At 35.2% G+C, this 21,847-nt stretch overlaps 1 protein-coding gene across 1 annotated transcript; it reads left to right on the top strand.

Annotated features, from left to right (window-relative positions):
* Positions 1-219: 219 nt before the first annotated feature.
* On the top strand, positions 220-20,471 carry LOC110737866 (alpha,alpha-trehalose-phosphate synthase [UDP-forming] 1-like). Its single transcript, XM_021918216.1, has 18 exons — positions 220-533; positions 1,098-1,416; positions 1,543-1,640; positions 1,778-2,166; positions 3,564-3,681; positions 3,840-3,941; positions 6,476-6,626; positions 7,666-7,754; positions 9,969-10,017; positions 10,255-10,355; positions 11,645-11,832; positions 13,516-13,630; positions 16,823-17,002; positions 17,205-17,327; positions 17,443-17,530; positions 17,618-17,748; positions 17,854-17,952; positions 19,892-20,471. The coding sequence occupies exons 2-18, from the start codon at positions 1,107-1,109 to the stop codon at positions 20,249-20,251; spliced, it is 2,691 nt and encodes an 896-aa protein (XP_021773908.1). The 5' UTR covers positions 220-533; positions 1,098-1,106; the 3' UTR covers positions 20,252-20,471.
* The last annotated feature ends 1,376 nt before the right edge of the window (positions 20,472-21,847 follow it).

Below are 21,847 nucleotides of genomic sequence, written 5' to 3' on the forward strand. Positions count from 1 at the left end.
TACCTCCAATTAAACGACCCCTGAAAGAACCCTCTAAACAATATTTAATTGTAATTCATACATAAGTACTCCATAAAATCTAATTACGTCCAACCAAACGACCACTAAAAGAAGCCTTTAATCAAAACAAATGATAATGAAAAGAGGTGTTTTTTCTTCATTTTGACTTAAATAAATTAGGATTTCGTTGATCAAAGATGGAATATTATGTATACGTCACCTAACAAAATCACATTTTTCAGAAACAATCAATATTAATAATAATGGTGAGAGCTCTTGCATGGCTTCCTTCCGTTGGAACCTTATAAAGTTTACACGAGTATCCCATTTTCTTTCATACTTATGTTTATGCTCTCTTCTTTTGCCTTTCTTCTGCCACCCCAGATTCTCTCTTCTGTTTTTTCGACACCCCACGAATTTATATTCGCTTCCCAGTTCTTGAATGTTTGAATTTTTCTGGGTTTGAATCAATTTCTCAAGCAATTTGATTGATCAAATTGATTTTAAGCAATTTCTGACGGTTTGACTCCAAGGTGAGGCTAAATTTATTTTTGTAGTTGCTTAGTATTGTGGCATTGTTAATTTTATATTATATGCATTTTCTTTGAGGTGGGTCTTTGTAATTTTACTTGAAATCTTTTATTTTTTTATGTTTGTTTTAATGGGTGTTGATTTTTATGTGATTCTTTGTTGTGGGCATTTGTTGTTTTTATTGATTTTTGAAGTTTATTGGTTAATTACAGTTCAATTTTCAATTTTATGGGTTGAATTATGTTTGTGTTTTATTGCTAATGTTTGTGGTCAAGTCAAGTCAAATTATTTGATTTTGGGTCATTTTGGATTGTTCTAATTAAATGAGTGCCCATTTAATTGCTCTTTTTACTTGTTTAACTGGCTTTTTAGGAACTTCTTGTTTGCAGTTTTTCATAATTCATTGCACTATTACAGTAACTTATTCTTATGTAACAGCCTCTTGTATTATTTGATTGTGTACTGATTTTGGACTAAGATAAGATATCTTTAAAACCTGAATGTTCAATGCTTCAGATTATAAATGTAGTAATTTTCTTATATGTTATATTCTTTGTGGGTTACAGATTGAGCATATGCCTGGAAACAAGTATAATGGTGATTCGAATGCACCAACGAGTAGAATATCCAGGCTACTGGAACTGAGGCAATTAAAAAGAGCAAACAGGGCTAACAATGAAATTTCGGATGATAACAATAGCCCCGAACCTGGTGGCGGGCATGATTTTTCGTATGTAGAAAAAGACTCAGCAGATGCTGTGGCTGGAAGTCCTTCCCAAAGACTGTTAGTGGTTGCTAAACGTTTGCCGGTGTCTGCTGTTAGAAGAGGTGAAGACTCTTGGTCATTGGAAGTTAATGTTGGAGGGCTGGTTACTGCTCTTTTAGGTAATCTTACACTTGAGTGTCAATTCTGAATTTATGTGCATGGACCAATATCTTAGATTCTTAGGAAGCTTCCTGAGCTACAAATGTTAAGTAGAATTTTGAATGCTATGTTTTGCTTTCCAAAAGGTGTAAAGGAATTTGAGGCAAGGTGGATTGGATGGGCTGGTGTTAATGTTCCTGATGAAGTCGGACAAAAAGCTCTCACAAAGGCTCTTGCAGAGAAGGTTTGTTACTTAGATTAATTATTGGAACATATGTACTGCATAACTTTCTTTGTGAGGATTCCTTCTGCATGACATTTAGTATTATTACTGCGCTATTTTTCCGTTCTTTATAAGATTTCAATCTCATATAATTGCAGAGGTGTATACCTGTTTTCCTAGATGAAGAGTTAGTGCATCAATATTATAATGGTTACTGCAACAACATATTGTGGCCTCTTTTTCATTATCTTGGTCTACCTCAAGAGGATAGGCTTGCTACCACTAGAAGTTTTCAATCTCAGTTTGCTGCTTACAAGAAGGCAAACCAGATGTTTGCTGATGTGGTAAATCAGCACTATGAAGAAGGTGATATTGTTTGGTGTCATGACTATCATCTCATGTTCCTCCCAGAGTGCCTAAAAAGGCATAACAGCAAGATGAAGGTTGGATGGTTTCTCCACACTCCATTTCCTTCCTCTGAAATCCACAGAACCTTGCCATCTCGTTCAGAACTGCTCCGTGCAGTTCTTGCTGCTGATTTGGTTGGGTAAGTCGTCCTTTATACATCACTGTGTTTTGTTAATGCGTTGTCTGTATATATCTTTTACAAGCAAGCACAAACAATGATTTGTCCATATCATATCTATCACAAGTATTACCCTGATCCTAGTCCTACATCTATAATGTCGAGACTAATGCCTTCATCAAATACAATAATATACTTATAGACTAGTGCTTGAGTGTTAACAATGTTATCTATCTAGCTTTGACACTCTTCAGTAATTCAAATATTGCCTTTTCATCTATTGAGATTTTGTTTACCAATGCTGTTATGTTGATTGAGTGAACAAATGACATTCTCAGAATCTCAGTTTTACAACCTTAGATGAACAGTTTCTGCTGGAGATTTTGTAAGTAATTTGTCAGAGTTTTTGGGAGTCTTGGAACCCCTTTCTTGTGATTGACATAAGGATTGGCTGATTGGGATCTAATATGTGCCTATGTAATGTAACTGGCTATTAAATGTTTCATAGGATGTAGTTTAATAAATCATTGGAATACTGGATGGATAGCTGTTCTAGAAATTGTGACCTATACATAGCTCGATTTTTTATGATCATTATTTTTTTTGGGTGCTGTTACACTGCTGTTTATTTATTGGGTTGTTGTTGGTATTTGCTTCTGTTTGAAAAGCTGTGTAGTTTTTGAATGAGTAAATAGATAATCACATTCTTTGAATTGTGCAGTGATTTTTTATTTTTTTTTGGTAATAATTAATACATTATTTATTACGAAGTATTAATTATTTGTTACAGCACTGCTAGTATATCGAAATTGGTGAAATCCTAGTATGGAGTAACATTTTATGGAGGACGTAAGCATTTTATACATGATCTTATGGCTGCTTCACTCACTTGATAGGTTTCCTTTGCTTGCTGCATAGCTATATTTTAGTCATAGATCTATCCCAGCTCAGTGCAAAACTGTATTTTGGTAAAAGTTTTTGAGTGGCATTGCGACAGGTTATGTTTCTAGACTTCTTGTTATCATCATTTTATGAATGCTAATTCAAATTATGAATTATGTAAAATCTGTGTTCAACAATAGGTCATTTTGTTGACCTGTTAATATACTCATTAGCTTAAAGGAGAATTTACGTCTTCATTTTCAGTGATAGAGTTTAAGTTGTTGTCATGCCAATATTATTAGTTCTGACTATTGAGTGTGTACAGAATCACTCCTACAAATATCTGGTGGTTGGTTATTTATTACCAATTGGTCTTCTGGAGTTGTGCAGTATTTTTTTTTTTTTGACATCTCGACATCGACTAGATACTCATGTGTACATATTGACTTAAGTGCTTCAACTATAAAAATTTAGTATTTCAAGTAGCAATACTGTTCAAATTTTGTTAACTATAGTATCAATGTTGTTCCTTGCAGTTTTCATACCTATGATTATGCGAGGCACTTTGTCAGTTCTTGCACTCATATTCTTGGACTTGAAGGCAGACCTGAAGGTGTAGAGGATGATCAAGGCAGATTGACCCGTGTGGTAGCTGTATGTTCAAGCAATATGTTTTTCTGATTAGCTCGTTGATTTAGAATTAGCTGATATATATTGTTTGGTTTCATTTTGTAAATTTCTTTTTGTTTCTGTTTCAGTGTTTCCTGGTTCCTAATAATTGAATTATGTGCATCATGGTTGATAATTTTCAGTTTCCTATCGGGATTGATTCTGATCGTTTCATTCGAGCACTTAAAGTTCCTCAAGTTCAAGAGAATATTAAGGAATTAGTGGAAAGATTTGCTGGTCAGAAGGTAGGCTTGTTGTCTATTTTGAGCTCACCTTTTGGAATCAACTATCTAATTATTTTTATTTTTTTATTTTATATATTTAAAACAACTACCACTGTCGACCTTTTTGTTTTGGTAGCACTACTATTTCATCCATGTGGCCCACTCCAATTCTTTTCCCCTATTCTCAAGTCTCAACTGATTTTGGATTTTGAGTTCACCATTAAAACCATTTCATACACAAAAGCTGAGCAACATCAAACATCTAAGCAAAAAAAATGAGAAAATGGGCTTGGGTTTTCCGCTTGTCGACATTCTGTTTTGTTAAATGTCCTTAGTGTTTTGGTATTATTCAAGAATATCCATATGAAGCTATCCAATATTAGGGAAATTTTTCAATATTCAGATTTTTTTTTTATGTTCTAAGAGTATTTGCTTCCATTTGGGATGATTGAATGATTAATGCCCCTTCTCAATAAGGGGTAATATCTATGTTACTTCAACACCTTGTTGGCATGTTGTACATTGGCTTCGTCATGACACGACATCCAAATATATAGTGGCTTTATATGAAAATTTATAACATCTAGAGTGTTGGAGGATCTGATCCCAAATCGAAGTATGAGCAACATAGGGTGATGTAGTAAATTTATATGTTAATAATAGGGAAAACGTTGAAATGGGCCCTTAGAGAGAATCAGTTACGGTTTTCATGAATAGGTACATTCTAGATTTTACAAGCATGATTTTACACACACACTGTAAACCTCTATACTTTTTCATTCGACCTGTTTCATTCATCAAACTAATCAGTAAACCTCTATACTTTTTCATTCGACTTGTTTCATTCATCAAACTAATCAATTAATAAGTTTAACCATCAATATCCACTTTGTTTGGATGGAAATGGAGGGAAAGGAAGGAAAGGGAAATGAAGGGAGTTATCTATCATTTGGATAACAAATGAGGAAGAAAGGGAATCGGAGGGTAGAGAAATGAGAGGGATTAAATTGTATGATATTGATCTCTCCAATAATGGAGAGATTTGGAAGGAAAACTCATCTCCCTTCCCCTTCCTTTCCCATCCCTTCCCCTCCCTCCCCTTCTTTTCCTTCCTCTTTCTCTATCCGAACATACTGTAAACCTGAATAAGTAAAAAATAAAAAAATTAAATGATAGTATTTAGGAAAAATTGGTAAAAATAATCCCAACTTTCACGCATTTGCTTTAAATAATCCCAACTTTGGGGTCATTCACTCAAAATAGTCCCATGTGACCGGGAACCTGTTAAACAGGTAATTTTTTTTTTAAAGTTAATTGGCACGTGTCATCGCGTTAATGGTTGAAAATATATTAAAAAATTAAAAAAACTAAAAAAAAATAAAAACAAAAAACCCAACCCCAAGCCCCCAACCCACGACAACCACGCAACCACCGGCGTCTGGCCTGCCACCGACCTAGCTCAAGTCCCCGGCCTCCGCCTGCTCTGCCCAGACCCCCTCCCCCACGCCGGCCCACGCCTTTATCGGCTCCCCTTTCCCTCAAACAACCAATCCCGCAGCTCTAAACCCGCCTGAAATCCCTAAACTACTTTCACCACCGTATAAAAACCCCCAGCCGCCCCTCCCCCACCATTGGAACCCTAGATAGTGGGGGAGGGGCGGCTAGGGGTTTTTATGCGGTGGGGGAGGTGATTTAGGGATTTTGGGTGGTCGTGGGTGGGATTTTTGGGGTTTTGGGCTACAGGACTGGTAGTTTTGGGGGAAAGGGAGTTACCGACGCGGGGGAGGGGGTTCTGTCCGGCACGTGGGTGGGGAAGGTGGTTTTGGCCGCCGCAGTTGTTGTGGGGAAGGTGGTTTGTGGGTGGTGGGGAAGGTGGTCCATGGGTGGTGGCTGGGCAATTTTTTTTTTTTATTTTTTTATTTTAAAATTTTTTTTTAAAATTTTTGTAAGTTTTTTTTTTTAATTTTTTATTTTTCAACCAATCACATGGTGACACGTATCACCTTAACCTATTATAACAGGTTAGTAACCGGTTAGGACCAAAGAAAGCTGGGATTATTTAATAATCCAAAGTTGGGATTATTTTTACCAATTTTTCCTAGTATTTATTGAGACGATTCTAAAGGCATGTGAATTTAATCGGGAAAAGGTCAAACAAGGTCAAGTAAAAAAGAACAGAGAAAGTAGTAATTGAAAAAATTATGAAGTTATTGTTTACAAAACTTGTACATTTTAGATAGCTCCCGATAAATATTTCTAATCAATAGGTGAGCGAGTTAAATTGCATTATGGTTCTTTAATAGGAGTCTTCAATTTTCCTATCATGTGCAAAATCTAGAATGCTACTGCTAATTATATTCTTCCGAATCGTCTATTTGAATTTTGTCAAATTATCACTATGCTACACAATTGTATATTCTAGTGCTATATGAATTGCAAAATCTGGAATGCTACTGCTAATTATATTCTTCCGAATCGTCTATTTGAATTTTGTCAAATTATTACTATGCTACACAATTGTATATTCTAGTGCTATATGAATTTTGGTGTGGTAGGTAATGCTAGGTGTTGATCGGCTTGACATGATAAAAGGAATTCCACAAAAGATACTCGCCTTTGAAAAATTTCTGGAAGAAAATCCTTACTGGCGGGATAGAGTTGTTTTGCTCCAAATTGCTGTTCCAACAAGAACGGATGTTACTCAATGTAAGCTCTTGCCCCAACAACCTGCCCTCTCCTCAGAATGATATAAATTGTACATATGCATATATATCTGCACATACACACACAACTGTACGTGTATGAATAACTGAGGAAATATTATATTAGAGTGAGCATTATTTATGGATAATAGGAATAATGGGATATAATTTACTTTGCTTGTTTCTCCATTATAAAATTTTCTAAGTTCTTGGTTCAATGAGAAAATGACATGTTATTGCATGCATATATTGAATGTTACTGTTGTAAAAGTATTCTTTTGCATCACTCTTTTCTCTAGTAAAAAGAGCTGAATAGCTTCATGCTGGTTGAGATTTTGTTCAACATGATGACAAATGGTTCAATAAAGTTATGTATTATGGGCTAAAAGTTTCTAAGAGCATGTGGTAAATTCACTAATTCAGTGACACAATAATGTTACTAGACCTGGTTATTGGGCGGGTCGGGTCGTGTCAGGGTCAGTGCGGGTCGGTTACAGGTCGGTTCAAAAAGGGTCACATTTTATAGGGCCAATGCGGTTAGCGGGCCAACAAAATATCAATTTAAATAAATATTGGACAAAGCCATAATTAAGTACGAAGTACAGATATATACGATTATATGTATATAAATTTTTTTACATTATCTATTTTCTTTATGTATCAAATTGGACAAACATTTTGGCCCTATATTGACCCTACCCAATAAGGACCCTGTCCATTAAGGGCCCTATAAGCTTGGCACTGACCCTACTACCCTGTCCAACAACCAGGTCTAAATGTTACTAGGTTGCATCTTATTGCATTAGGATTTGTTTGTTTTCCAATGTGATATCGCACAAATGATGCCAATTTTTCTGAATATATTGCAGGTATATTTGGCACATTTAACATATCTGATTTGTAATGTATTTTTGCAATGTTGTCTGATTGTTATTTGTGCTCCATGAGTTGCTTGAGTTTATGTTCTTTGTCTTTATTGCTCCATTTCCACATCCTGGTGTTTATTTTTATCTTCACTCTCTATTTTTATAATCGTTTTACAGATCAAAAACTTACGAGTCAAGTTCATGAAATAGTCGGACGCATAAATGGGAGATTTGGAACTTTTACGCGTGTTCCTATACATCATTTGGTCTGTTTTTAAATTCTTTCTATGATTCTTTATGCATGTAATCTCAATCATTCTAGATAAGTTGCTTGAGTTGCTATGGGAGAATTGGGAGTTGAAATTTTATTTTATTTCATATTTTTCTTTCTTTCTTTCTTTATTTTCCAATTAGAGCTCTGAATAGGTTATATTTGCTTTTCTGCTAAGATGTTGAATTTGTGGCCTTATCTATATCTAGAGTCAAAAGTTTAGATTAACCTCCTATGTGTAGTATTTGTCTCATTGTTTGGTGTATCTTTATGATTTATATCATTTGAGGGTTCCAGGGGATGATGTAGTCAATATAATATTGAAGATTGAAGATTTTTGTCGGTTTTTCAGTCCCTGTAAGTGATAATCATGTTGTTGTGTTAGGCAGGATAGAAATTTCACTGTGCTGGTTTCTGTAAATGAAATGAATGTCTGCAGACTAACTATACTGGAATGGGACACAAAAAAGAAGCTGCTTGTTTCTTAACTCGGTTTGATCACTTTGATATGCTTTCCCATGATTCATTCTGTCTGTGCTGTACACCATGTATGCTGAGTGTAGTTTCTTTACACTTGTCCTATGATGAAGGTTCAAAATTGAGAAGTGCTTCTTGCTTAGGTTCTGTTGTTGTTACCCGATTGGATAAAGTGACATTGGCCTACTGGATGATACTTGAGAAGGCATCAATGAGTAGGTAATACTTTGGAGGGATACTTTGGAATTTCAATGGATAAAGTTTTAAGTTCAGTAAATCCAAGTGATGTGGGTATGACCATTGTAAAAAAATCAGCAAGAGGGACAAATATCTTAGGAAGGAATGAGAGATGCAATGACAACACCCCGTGGAAGTTCCTCTATTGGTGAATGGAGAATGATTACAATTTGAGTACAAGCATACAAATAAATGTCAAATGGACACACCCTGCTTGGTAAGACATATGAGCTACCCTCTCGTGAAGTGTTTAAGAGGATTTCAGAGAGGAATTAAATAGAGAATGCTGTGAAAGTGATATGATGATAATTTCCTCAATTAAAATGCAAGGGGATTGTGATATCCAAATGTTGGCGTATCTATAGGCAACCTTAGGTTTGTTATCTTTTAGAACTTAAATATTGGTTAGCCATTCAAATGTTATCACTTGTCATGATGAGGGGTTGGTCTTTGCATCTTGGAACTCAGATATCGCTTCTACTTTCTGTCTTCCCCTTTCGTTAGGAGGAATACTACTGGAATCTTCTTAAGACTTATTTCATAAGGATCTTTCTTTATAGAAGTCCATTGATCACAAATATGTACAAGCTGAAGCTCGATTACCTAGCAGTGAGTTAGTGTGCTCCTGCATAGGTGGTCAGTTTGGACATTACTGGCATATGGTTTTCTGCTGGCAAGGGTTGGGTGTTGCAGTAAGTCACAATATACGCAAGTTATCGTTCTGTCATAAGCTTCTTTTTGGGGGTGGGGACCATTTGACATATTGAAACGGTAAGTGATGATGGACGATGGACGTCTAAGAGAGATTGCATTAGATGGCCATCGACCCTGTTGTTCAGTGGGCCGAGTGGTCGACCTTGTTCAATCAAGAGCTTTCTTTTCAGCTAAGGGGTTCCTTTTCTTTGGTACTTGATTTTCCTTTTGTAGGTTCATCATCCAGACATGTCTGTATAAGCTGTCCAATCAGGACATCCACCATTGCCACCTTGGTCTTTAGGTTGAATCACACAACACCAAGTCCATGGAATGTAATAGCCAAGGCCTCAAACATAATATTGGGTTGGATGTTTGCTGAAACACAATGTTTGTACCAGTTCTAAGTGGCCAGTGCTAGAGTTGCATGCATATGAAACTCTCTATGTACGGGATCTGCACTATGATTTATATTGTTCAGGTAAGAAAGTGAATTTAAAAATAAAAAAAATTATTAAAAAAACCTCCTTGACCTTTGTGCATGGAGATCAATTTTCTCATGAAGCTTCTTGTTTTCATCTCTAATTTCTTAATTTTCATTGGAAAAATTAATACTCTTCCATCCAGTCAAGCATCCGTTTCTCTATTTGTCTCATTATTGAAATGGAATTGTTGGATGTGACCCTGTGAAATCTCGTTAGCATGATTTGTTGGATACATCTGTGGCATATAATCATTCTGCCTTTAGTTTTTTCTTAGGTTTCCTACCCAAAGTTGAAGTAGATGTATGATCTATTTGCAGGATCGTTCTCTGGACTTCCATGCTCTCTGTGCTCTATATGCAGTGACTGGTATAAGTCTATCACTGACATCTTAATTATTTTAATTTCTTGGGTGTTTAAATCTTTTTTCCACAGGTAAATTCATGTGTTTGTGTTTTAAAATCTGGTTGAGATGCCAATATTTGTAGCTAAAGTACAAGACTCACGGCACTATTGTCAATTTGGTTTATTGTAATATCAGCTAACATCTATCCGCACATTTATGTTCACTCATATTGTTTTTCTATAATAACCATCACTTCACAGATGTGGCACTGGTCACTTCATTGAGGGATGGCATGAATCTGGTCAGCTATGAGTTTGTGGCTTGCCAAGATGAAAAAAAGGGAGTGCTCATTCTTAGTGAGGTAAGGCTTAAGATTTGTACAGATATATATATTCTTATATGCATGCATCATGCACCAAAATGAACCCTGACAGTTCATTTTACTGGAACAAAGTGGATGGACACTTCTGAGGTGGAATTTGACAATATTGGCAAAAATTGTTGTCAAACCAAATGCATGATAATGTAAACCTCTTATTTTCTGAACATTACAATTTGGGTGGTGTTGAACCTTGACTGGACCATTCAATTTTATTTACTTTTGATAATATTTATTGAATTCCATGTATATGCATATGAGGACGGCAATCTAATCACATTCTCTAGAGATAAGTCTAGTTTTGGATATTATCAGTGATGAACTTGCAATTGGCCACTACATATGTGCCTCATTGTTGTATTACTCATGTCTTGCCTTTTTTCCATTTTAAATCACACACTCCAGTCAGACACACACACACACAAGGAAGTAAGGGTGAGAAGGACACACACACACACACACACAAGGAAGTAATCTAATGAAAAATTTCTTACAAAGAGAAGGGTGAGAAGAACAATACATTTTTTTAACACATGGTACATTATTTGTCTGCTTAAGTTGCATAAGGTTTGAACTACAGTTTCATCTTCTTTGAGGTACATAATTTTTGAACTGTACACGTACTTAATTTTATCAGGTAGCTATATTTATAGTATTGACTTTAGGAAAATTAAAAATTTACGTACCTGTAGTTCAAAATTGTACTTTCATCCTCATGCACACATGCACACACACACATTTATGGTAAATAGTGTTTTAGTGATGCATGATGTGAGTTTTAAAGTAGGCTGTGAATCTGCGGTCATTCACCATTTAGCTTAGCGAGCTAATGTGACAATTTTACACTAATTATTGTTCAATATGATGAGTCTGTCCTCAGCTTATGTATTTAAATATGGTGTGAGGTTATGGGCTAGAAAACTTTGACCATATTAATCTGCAAACTGTAGCTTTAAGTCAGCTTTAATTTAATATTTTTATTTTATTTTTTTTTTTGAAGAAGAAAAGTCGGATTTCAATTAGCAATACTTATGTCTTATAGTTAACAAATTATATAGGAGAATACATTTTGAATCTAGTCATGAATCTTACAGAATATTTCCTTGGAAGAATATACTAAAGAAGTATGAATTCATCATTTTCTAAACATATTACACTACTAGTGAGGTGTTATAAGAAAATGTTCCTAATTCTTCATAGGTTGTTCCAAAGTTATTTTCCTTTTTCTTGTCCTTAGTGGCTGAGTGCAACATAAATTTTTATGTGGATAGTTTGCTGGTGCTGCACAATCTTTAGGAGCTGGCGCTCTTTTGGTAAACCCATGGAATATCACAGAGGTAGCTGCTGCAATTGGTAAAGCCTTAAATATGTCAGATGAAGAGAGAACAAATAGGCACCAAATTAACTTTTCACATGTTACAGAGCATACTGCTCAGGAGTGGGCTGAATTTATTGTAAGGTATGTGAATATAGATTCATTTTTCCGGTTATTCTTTCTAGTTTATTACTTGTGTTAAATTTCCATGGACATCAAATCCATTCGCTGTATCAAATACATGCATAAGACAGCTTTAAAAAATTGGCACAGTAGGATTGTGTAAGGATAGCATGACAACTTCACAGTTATTCCAGAAATGGGGTAATTATGAAATTTTTGGTTGTTCGATAAAAATACTTTTCGTTTCCCTGGTAATTGAAATATTGTTCTCAAACACTGACTTCTTTGAAAAATCCTGCATTCTGGCTAGCTAATGTACCTTCCCTATTTTGTGAAACTGTATTGCACCTGTGCCACCTGAAACAAACATTCTTGAACTGATGTCAAATTGTCGAGAATTAATGAATTATGTATGAAACATAAGACTTTTTATTCAGTAATAAAACCTAACTGGATCTTTCCTTACCTAAAAATATATGAAAACTAATCCTCCCTAAACACTATTCCATCTAAATGCCCCCACAAACCTTTTCCATACAAAACTGTAAATTTTTGGCATTTTGAATAGTTTTATTTTTTATTTTACAAAAACAGAAATGCAGCCACCAATCCCCTCTCTTTCTCTCTCTCTCTCTCTCTCACACACACACACAACTACTACCCATTACCACAACCACAACCTCAATCCACATCCTAGTTTTTATGCCACCACCCACAAACTCCCATCTCCCACAAAACACAACAAACACCACCAAAATCCCGCAAGTCTTACCATCCACAACCCCCTGTCACTTCCATCTCCTTTACACATTGAAATGACACCCAACTTGACCCAAGCCCTGCCCCAACAACTAATGAAACAATGGCCACCTGAATGTCAAGATTTGGTGTGTGTGTGTGTGTAGAGAGAGAGAGAGAGAGAGAGAGAGAGAGAGAGAGAGAGAGAGGGAGAGAGAAAGCTACAGAAACTATTCACTCTGATGCTGCACCATTGCCAGCCTATAAACCTTATCTTTGTGCCGATATATATATATATATATATATATATATATATATATATATATATATAGAGAGAGAGAGAGAGAGAGAGAGAGAGAGAGATGTAAAAGATTCTTTTTACTACCTCCGTTTCATAATTTTTGCAACTTTTGCTAAAAATGGATGCTACACATTATTTGCAACTAATGTTTTCTTTCCTTTTTAGGTTGTCATTTCTCTCTATCTCTCTCCTCATCACATGCATTCCTATCTTTCTCTCTCTATCTTACACTCACAAACAAATTTTGTGCCCAGGAGTCCGTGCACCCTTCAAAGTTGCAAAAAAATGTGAAACAGAGGTAGTAAATGAAATTATAATGGGAAATAATAGGAATAAACCTTGAAATAAGGCCTACTATAGCACCAAGTTGATGCAATAATGAGTGTAAATTTATTTTTATTAATGAAATTATAATGGAGAATAATAAGATGAAACCTTGAAACAAGACCTACTAAATAGCACCTAGCTGATACACTGATGAGAAAGATAGAGAGCACCAAACTGTTACAATGATGTCTGTAATATGTTTTGTACTTAATGGACAGCTTGTCCTTTCTCTCTGTTCTCCTTTCTTTCAGCTGTAAACAAAAGAAGTTTGGGAAGTTAGGCTTGCCTAAAATTCTGACTTGGTTGTTTATCAATTTAATTGTTGTTTCGTTTTGTAGCGAGCTGAAAGAAACAGTTGAGGCTCAACTGAGGATAACTGAAATCCGCCCTGTACTTCCAGTTGACTCAGCGGTGAACATTTTCCTGAATTGTAGCAACCGACTACTCATACTGGTATTGTATAACTTTCCTTATGTGTACTCATTCCTTTTCGCTTAATTTAGCTGCAAGTTTGCATGCAAGTTTATGTAATTCTTATATGTTGATTTTGCTGTTTATTGTTATTATACATAGTTTGCTCCATGGTCTATACCAATTCTTTCAAAAAAAGCTGAATCAATGTATAAAACTATAAATCTTTGTGTGCTGTGCTAGTCTTAATATCCATGTATGAACTGTACCTCCGTGCTGCAGCTTCGATATGAGCTTCGATATGTGCAAGTGAGGTCCAAGCTTTATACCCTGGTTTGATTATAGTTCCTATATTGTAACTATTTGCATAGAAATAATTAGAGTTGAAATTTATGTCAATTCTTCCTGCTCTTGTCCCCCTTAACCTATTAAGCTAAACTTTATTTCTTTAACTGGCCATTTGTCTAAAAGATCTTTTTTCCTTTTTAAAAAAAATCACTTCAAAATCCATTATGTATATTCTCCAAGGGAGGTAAATAGGTGACAGTAGAGGTGTGCACCATGCGGGTTGTGCGAGCTGGGTTAGGGTTAGGTGGGTCACGGGTTGGGGTTTCATGACACACGACACGACCCATGTAGTGTAGGATGGGCCGGGTCGTGTGTTGGGTCAGAGAAATTGGACACACCAGGGTTGGGTTCGTGGGTTAGATTGGTCGTGGGTGGGTCGAGTTGGGTTCGTGGGTTAGGTGGGTTGGAGGGTGGGTTGAAATGGGTCGGAGGGTGGGTCAAGCTGGGTTTGTGGATTGGGTGGGTTAGGGTCGGGTGGGTTCATGGGTTTGGGTTCATCTAGGTTCGTGGGTTAGGGTTGGGTGGGCCAAATGGCTTAGTGGGTTGTGTGGGTTAAATATCCAAATTTGTGTTTTTTTTAATAGTTTTGACCTTTTATTTTGAAATAATATTTAAGGTTGTTTAATTTTTACAAAATTAACAATTCGAAGGCTTGCACTTAAGGAATCAAAACCAACGTAGTTCTTATAATTCTACAAGATTTTCCAAACCTTTAGCTTTGACATTGGGGTCAAGAATAGTAGCGATTCCATAAATAATTGGGAATTTACTAAAATAAGTATGTCACTTACGTTTCATGCTATCTAGAACAGGACGAAGCCCATCAATTTTCATATGCTCTTCAATAGTGTAAACAACTTTAACACACTCCAATATGACTAAATGAATGTTAGGCTCATAGATATAAGAGAAAACATGAGTTGCATTATCAAAAGCATTTAAAACATCACGAACAAAAGAGACATTAGTCCAATAATGACTTTCGGTTATTAACTCACTAGGATTAACACGAGTCTCATTGTAGAGTTGGGTCAAAACGTCATGATACTTTATAGCATCATTCAACAAATTAAAAGTAGAATTCCTATGGATAGGGGTATCAATAGACTATTGTCTTTTCTTAAGACCTCTCTCTTTACACATAGCCATGTATTTCCATCTAATTGAGGAAATAATCCGAATCCATTTTATAACAGTTTGATCTAATTGGGTTTAGCAATGGTTGCAACTCACCAAGAGGGTCAACGGACAGATTCAAAATATGTGCATATTGCATAACATCTAACATGCAAGAGATTACCACCCAACAACAAATTCAACTAAAGTCATTTTTCAAATAGTCAATACACATTGTGTTTGCAGTTACATTAGCAAGAGACAAACATTCAAGTGAAATTATTTTTTAAACAATCCATAATACGAACTTTGATGTAAAAACTGGTATGCCTTTATTCCATAGCTTGAAAATAAAGTATAAGTTTTTGAATAAATCAATCATCATCCACCCAATGAATAGTAATGTAAAGAAAAGGTTCGTCAAAAAAAGAAGTCTATGTATCACTTGTAAAACTAACACGACCATCAAAAGTACGAAATAAATCAATCAAATCACTCCTATACTTATAGTAAGAAGTTTGTGTGGGCCGTGCGGGTTGGGTGGGTCGTGCATGCGGGGTAGGCTAAGTCGTGGGCCGTGCGGGTTGGGCGTGCAAGGTGGTCTGGGTCGGGTTGGGTGGGTTCACGGGTTGGGTGGGTCGAATTAAATGGGTCAAAACGGGTTGTGCAAGTTGGGCCGAATCAAACGATCTGGGTCGGAAATTTTGGACCCACGACACAACCCGGGCTGTGCCGAGTTGGTACCGGGTTGAAACCGGGTCGGACCCACATGGCCCACCAGCCATGTGGGTCAGGGTGGGCTGGATCCAACCCGGCCCACTGGCCACCTCTGACAGAATCATATTTGTATCCTTAACTAACTCAATACAACCGTATCAATTCATATATTTTCCCCTAATTTAAAAGCAAAACCCAAGTATGTTTCTATATGTTGGTATGTAAATACAAAGAGATGCCGCTAACTACAGCTTTCTTTTATCTAACACTTATTAGAGTTTAATGCAGCTTTTTATTTTTATTATTCTTATTATTATTAATTCCAACTCCCACCCACCAAAATTAAATGGACTTAACTGGAAAATACTTTACTTCCTTCTGAGATTAATTTAAGCTCTCTACTTTTTCTTAATATCAATTAGAGGTGCCTTCCTAGTATATGTATTAATAAACTCAAGTGTTACAATTTTGGATCCTGACTGGCCCAGCAAGAAACTCCTTAGTTAAGGGCCTAGAATTAGGGTAATTTTAAAGCTGGAGTTCTTTGTGGTGAACTGAATCAAACTAGAATTGGGACGTATTGCTTATAAAGTAACAGCTTTACTATAATTGTCATATTGCATATTTTCCGTTGTATGAAAACATTGTGGGTAACCTCCATCATTTTCAGGTTTCAGGTTCCTATTCTCTATCTGCAAAAACATACCACCATTGACCTCTTTTAGTAATCAGTGTATCAATTTTTACTTAAGTGCAGTTAATACAACCAAGGAATTGGTCCGCTGTCATGGTATCCGATGTTGCTATTCAATCTTTAACTGTCATGTTCTCAGAATGCTTTTCCTTTGATTTTACATGTTGATGTTGAATTAATTAGTCTATGTACCTTTTGAGTCTTTGGGATTTGTTTTTGATTGTTAATGTTCTTTTTTAAGAGAGGTTTGTCTTTTAACAGTCCATTTCTTCCACAACCAGTGGATATGTAAACGTTTGTTTGATAATTTTCACTAAGCTCCTACATCTGTCTTTACTAACATGTCTTCTGAATTACAGGGATTCAATGCTGCTTTGACTGAAGCAATTGATAGTTCCGGTAGAAGGGGCGGAGATCAAGTGAAAGACATGAACTCTAAATTGAATCCAGAGCTGAAAGGACCTCTGAGTGTTCTCTGCAATGACCCAAATTCAACAATTGTTATTCTCAGTGGAAGTCGCAGAATTGATTTAGTTAATGTATCAACCTGCCCTATGCTTTTCTTTTCCTTTTTAAAATAATTTTTCTGCTTCTTTGATATGCTTTGTGGTTCAATTAGAGTCAATTCTGTTATTTTGCTATTATTTGAGTAACAAGTTGTCATATCATTTTAGACATGAGATTGGACATGGTGTTTATTTTTTACATGTATAGTTTCTGTTTTTGATCTTATTTGTCTAGAACTTTGGGGAGTATGACATGTGGTTGGCAGCGGAACATGGAATGTTCTTACGGCATACAAGAGGAGATTGGAAGACAACAATGCCTGAACATTTGAATTTGGATTGGGTTCCCAGTGTATATGTACATCTCTTGTCCCTACCTCATAAATGAAAGTTTGACCAAGTTCTCTGGGCGATATTTGTTTTTAATTATGATCTACTTTCTTTGGTCAAATGTCTGATTTGATTTTGTGCAGCATATTTTTGAGTATTTCAAGGAAAGAACTCCTCGTTCAACTATTGAGCTTCGTGACATTTCCGTTGTATGGAATTATAAATATGCTGGTATGCTTCATGGCCTATTTAGTTTTCCAGGACTCCTATCTTTAAAACCTATGTTTCTTTGTGTATATTTTGATTCGGGTTCTGCAGATTTCGAGTTTAGAAAATTGCAAGCAAGAGATATGTTGCAGCATCTTTGGACTGGCCCTATTTCAAATGCACCTGTAGAAGTTGTGCCAGGTAGTACGTCTGTTGAGGTTCGACCAGTAGGTATTACAAAGGTGAATTTTCTTCTCTTTACATTTTATTTACATTGCTTTATTGATCTTCATTTGTGGGAAGGTGTTTTTCATGTTAATTTTTTCCATTTGTGCTTCTGAGTGCAGGGCTCTGCTATTGATCTCATACTAGGGGAGATAGTGCACAGCAAACCATTGAAATCACCAATTGATTATGTCTCATGCATTGGTCATTTTTTGGAGAAGGTATATTCCAAATCTTTGATCCCAGCATTTTGCTTGGTTGCATTAGCTGAGGGAAATAAATGTAATTGCATTTTTTATTTTTTGTTGGGTCCTAACATCTCCATTAAACCCTATCTTTGTCCAAGAGATCCTACTTGGTGCTGTATAATTGCTTTTCAAGCAGTAAAACACTAAAACAAGATGAGTGTGATAAGATCTGATGTTTATTCTATTCTCTACTGAGTATTGATAGCAGGATTGAGTTGACTTATATGAATATTTTAGTGGTCATATAAAGTTTAGATGTCTAAGAAAAGCCACAATGCTCGCTGCCAAATATATAAGTATATTTGCTAATTGATGTAGTACTCTCTATTTTAAGTATATGATTAACTAGTTTAAAGCCAATGATCAAAGAACTCATGGGGTGTCACTATCTGAGGTTTGAAATATTTATGGGAACAAGTTGAGAAATTATATTCTCGTATCTATATTATCTGTTACTGTTTATATCAGCATAAAGTCAAAGGCATTTACCTTTAAGAACCCACCATGGATGTTCTTAGTCTATTGTAAGCTTATTTAAAGCATGATTCATTCTTAATTGTAATTTCATTATCTGATTAGTACTTGAATTGACCTTGTTACCCTTTTATGATAGGTCGGTGAAGTTTAAATGCCCTTATTTGATCCTTCATGTCTAATAGCAAACCAATGCTTTTAATCGCCATTCAGGAACACACTGATGTTTCTTTATAGAAAGTTTAGGTTCCAACATGCTTAGGTTCCAAAATGCATAAATACTGAATAAGGTGTCTTAAACTCTTAAATACTTCAGAAGAGGGAAGAAAAAAGATACTACTATATTAAAAACATAAAATCATATTGAGAAGTTCAATTTTAATATTTTTGAGGCCATTGCCAGATTTGCCACTGACTTGATCTCTGATTTCAAAAAAAATTCACTTCATTTCTTATATTTTTCTTATCCTAAGTTTTTATGACAAACTTTAGCTCATTTCTCGTCACTGCAATATTTTGATTTAATATGAGTACATATATCCTTCTATTCCTCACTATTCCACCTCTCCTTCCAATTTAAAGAAAAACGCTAAGGATGGACTTTGGTAGCGCTCTTATTTATTTTTTTAATCTCCCTCCATTCTCTCTCCCACCTTTATATAGCTTACCATATTCTTTCATGTAAAATTGTATTTGGGTACTACAAGAATAGTTCACGTTTAAACTTCCTTGCCCATTCACTAAGGAACCTTTCATCAATACCTCACTTATTATTGGTATAGAATCACTTCTTTTTATGTTTTTCTTCTCAAAACTTCGTTTATTAATCAGCCCTAGTCTGCAAATATAGATCTGATATGAGTGTTGCTAGCATGATTGCTTTTCATATAGGTTAAAGTAGTTAAACTTGTGGTGGAGAAACTGTGTTGCCAATGGGTATATGTTTCATTGTACTGGATATTTCATCTAGGTCATTTAAGCCAACTCTGAGTGTCTTTTTTTATTCATAACTCAAGGAAATCTATCATCAATTTATTAGAAATATATGACTATTCATCTTAGTATTGAACCTTTCCATATCTCATCTGTTACAGGTCTTCTTATTTCCATTCTGTAATGTTGTTCCGATTGCTTCCCTCCAATAGGCTATTCATCTTAGTATTGAACCAATTATCGTGTTCTGTCATTTTCCTCTTTACATGTATGCTGTTAGACTAATAATTTAGTCGTGCACACCTTGTTATCCCGTACTATGAAATAACTAATGTTCCCATGCAACTGGCTGATAGATGAGTTGCACAGAATTAGTCTTACTACGACTTTGTTTATAGTCTTCACTTGCATTTTACTTGATTGAACCCTGTGCTCATATTTTGTTCTATTAGTTGTTGATCTTTTTTATTGAATTTGACATTTAGATTTATTTGGTTGTGTCCAGGATGAAGATGTATACACATTTTTTGAGCCAGAGCTTCCCAATGACAATGGCAGCCACCAATTTACTGAATGGCCATCACCAATTTCTCCAGGTGGATCAAAAGCATCACATGGAAAGACCCAACATTCAACCTCAAACACAGAGAAGACGACAAATAATGGCAATGGTGGGCTCTCACAGAAGCAATCATCAGAGAAGACCAGCTGGAACGTGCTGGACCTGAAGAAAGATAACTATTTCTCCTGTGCTGTTGGGAGAACTCGTACCAGCGCTCGTTACACAGTAGGATCTTCAGATGAAGTCGTCTCATTTTTAACAAAATTAGCTGAAGCATATATGTCTGTGTCATCAACTTTATAATCCTGACCTTATACCCTAGTCTCAATTCTTGTATAGCATCGTTAATTCTTGCTATAGGCATTATGAACAACCAGAATAGTTGTAGAGCGTAGTACAAGGCATGTCTGATATGGATTGGAGTAATTCAGACTGTGCTAGTTGCTAATTGATTTTATTAGTCAGGATTTTCGAATAATCATCTTACGGAATCAAATGGCAGAAGAAAAGTGTTGGTCTGCAATTGCTGTAAAGCTTCAATTAGCCGGATTGTTACGGCTTTGTACTAATCTAAATGAGTAGTACGTATATATTTGTAATGCTCTCTCATAATTGAGCAATCGGATGAACTGCCACAAGCCCACAATTGATGGAGATCTTCAAGCCTGAAACAGTTTGTGATCACATTATTTGATATACAATATGTTGTAGTGTAGTTCTACTAACATGTAATAGGGACATTAATCAATGAAAGGAAGTTCACACACCTACCTTATCGAAATGCTAATAATCAATGTATATTGTCTTGATAATTCTAGTACTACTAGCAAAACTAGTTGTATCATTTCTTGTAACATCTACATATAAACTTATGCTGACAAGATTTCGATCCAATTCCGATCAATCCTATTGTGTACTAAAATTATTTTTGAAATATTCGAAAAAGTTATCGCATTGAATTTTTTTTTTTTCCAAATACCGCCAATAACGAATAGCAGTTCAGTAAATATTTAATCATACATATTAACACGTTAGCAAGAGAAAATAATTATTTCTTATGATCATATAATCATAATATTAACACGTTAGTAAGAGAAAATAATTATTTCTTATGATCATATAATTGTTCCGACACAAAAGATTTATTTTAATGAGTTGAAAATAATTTCTTACATGCATGTTATGTTGTCATGTGTTTATGATGATATTCCCACGTGTTTAAAAGAATGGTATGATTTAGTTAGTGGGTTGCATGTGTAAATGTGTAATTCATAAGGCAGTTGACCAAAAAGGTCGTTTTAGGATTATTGATCCGTGAAATATGGGAAGGTGAAATTATAGTTCCATACAATATTTTACAACTCGTTATCTGAATTCTTGAAAATGTTACTTTATTTGTTTCTTTTTAGTTGACATGTTTCTTTAGTCAGGTTTGTCAATCCACAACTTCAATCATTAATGTCTCTAATTATCGATAAATAAAAATTATGAAAAGTTGATATTTTAAAAATATATTTCGTGACGAATCTAACAACACCCACATGACTATATTTTTCGTTAGATATAAAGCACAAAACACGGTCAAAGGGGAGTGAGTGAATAGTGCTAAAATCAAAACGTGTCAACTAAAAAAAAACGGAGGTAGTATACACTACTTACAAATTTAAATGCTTAGGCTTGCATATATAGGAAGTCAAAAGTGAAAATATAAAAAAAATTTGGTCCAAAAAAAATAATAAAATAAAAAAGAGAGATCAATAAAACATTAAATGCATCCACTTATGTGTGACTTCATAAAATTTTAATTGATATTAATTTTTTTTATTAAAAAAATAAAGGCTGGTGCATGTTAAATTATACAATATATTAAATGCTTATACGTAATCCTTAGAATTAATG

This window comes from Chenopodium quinoa, unplaced genomic scaffold, assembly GCF_001683475.1.
Source record: "Chenopodium quinoa cultivar QQ74 unplaced genomic scaffold, ASM168347v1, whole genome shotgun sequence".
NCBI classification, from domain to species: domain Eukaryota; kingdom Viridiplantae; phylum Streptophyta; class Magnoliopsida; order Caryophyllales; family Amaranthaceae; genus Chenopodium; species Chenopodium quinoa.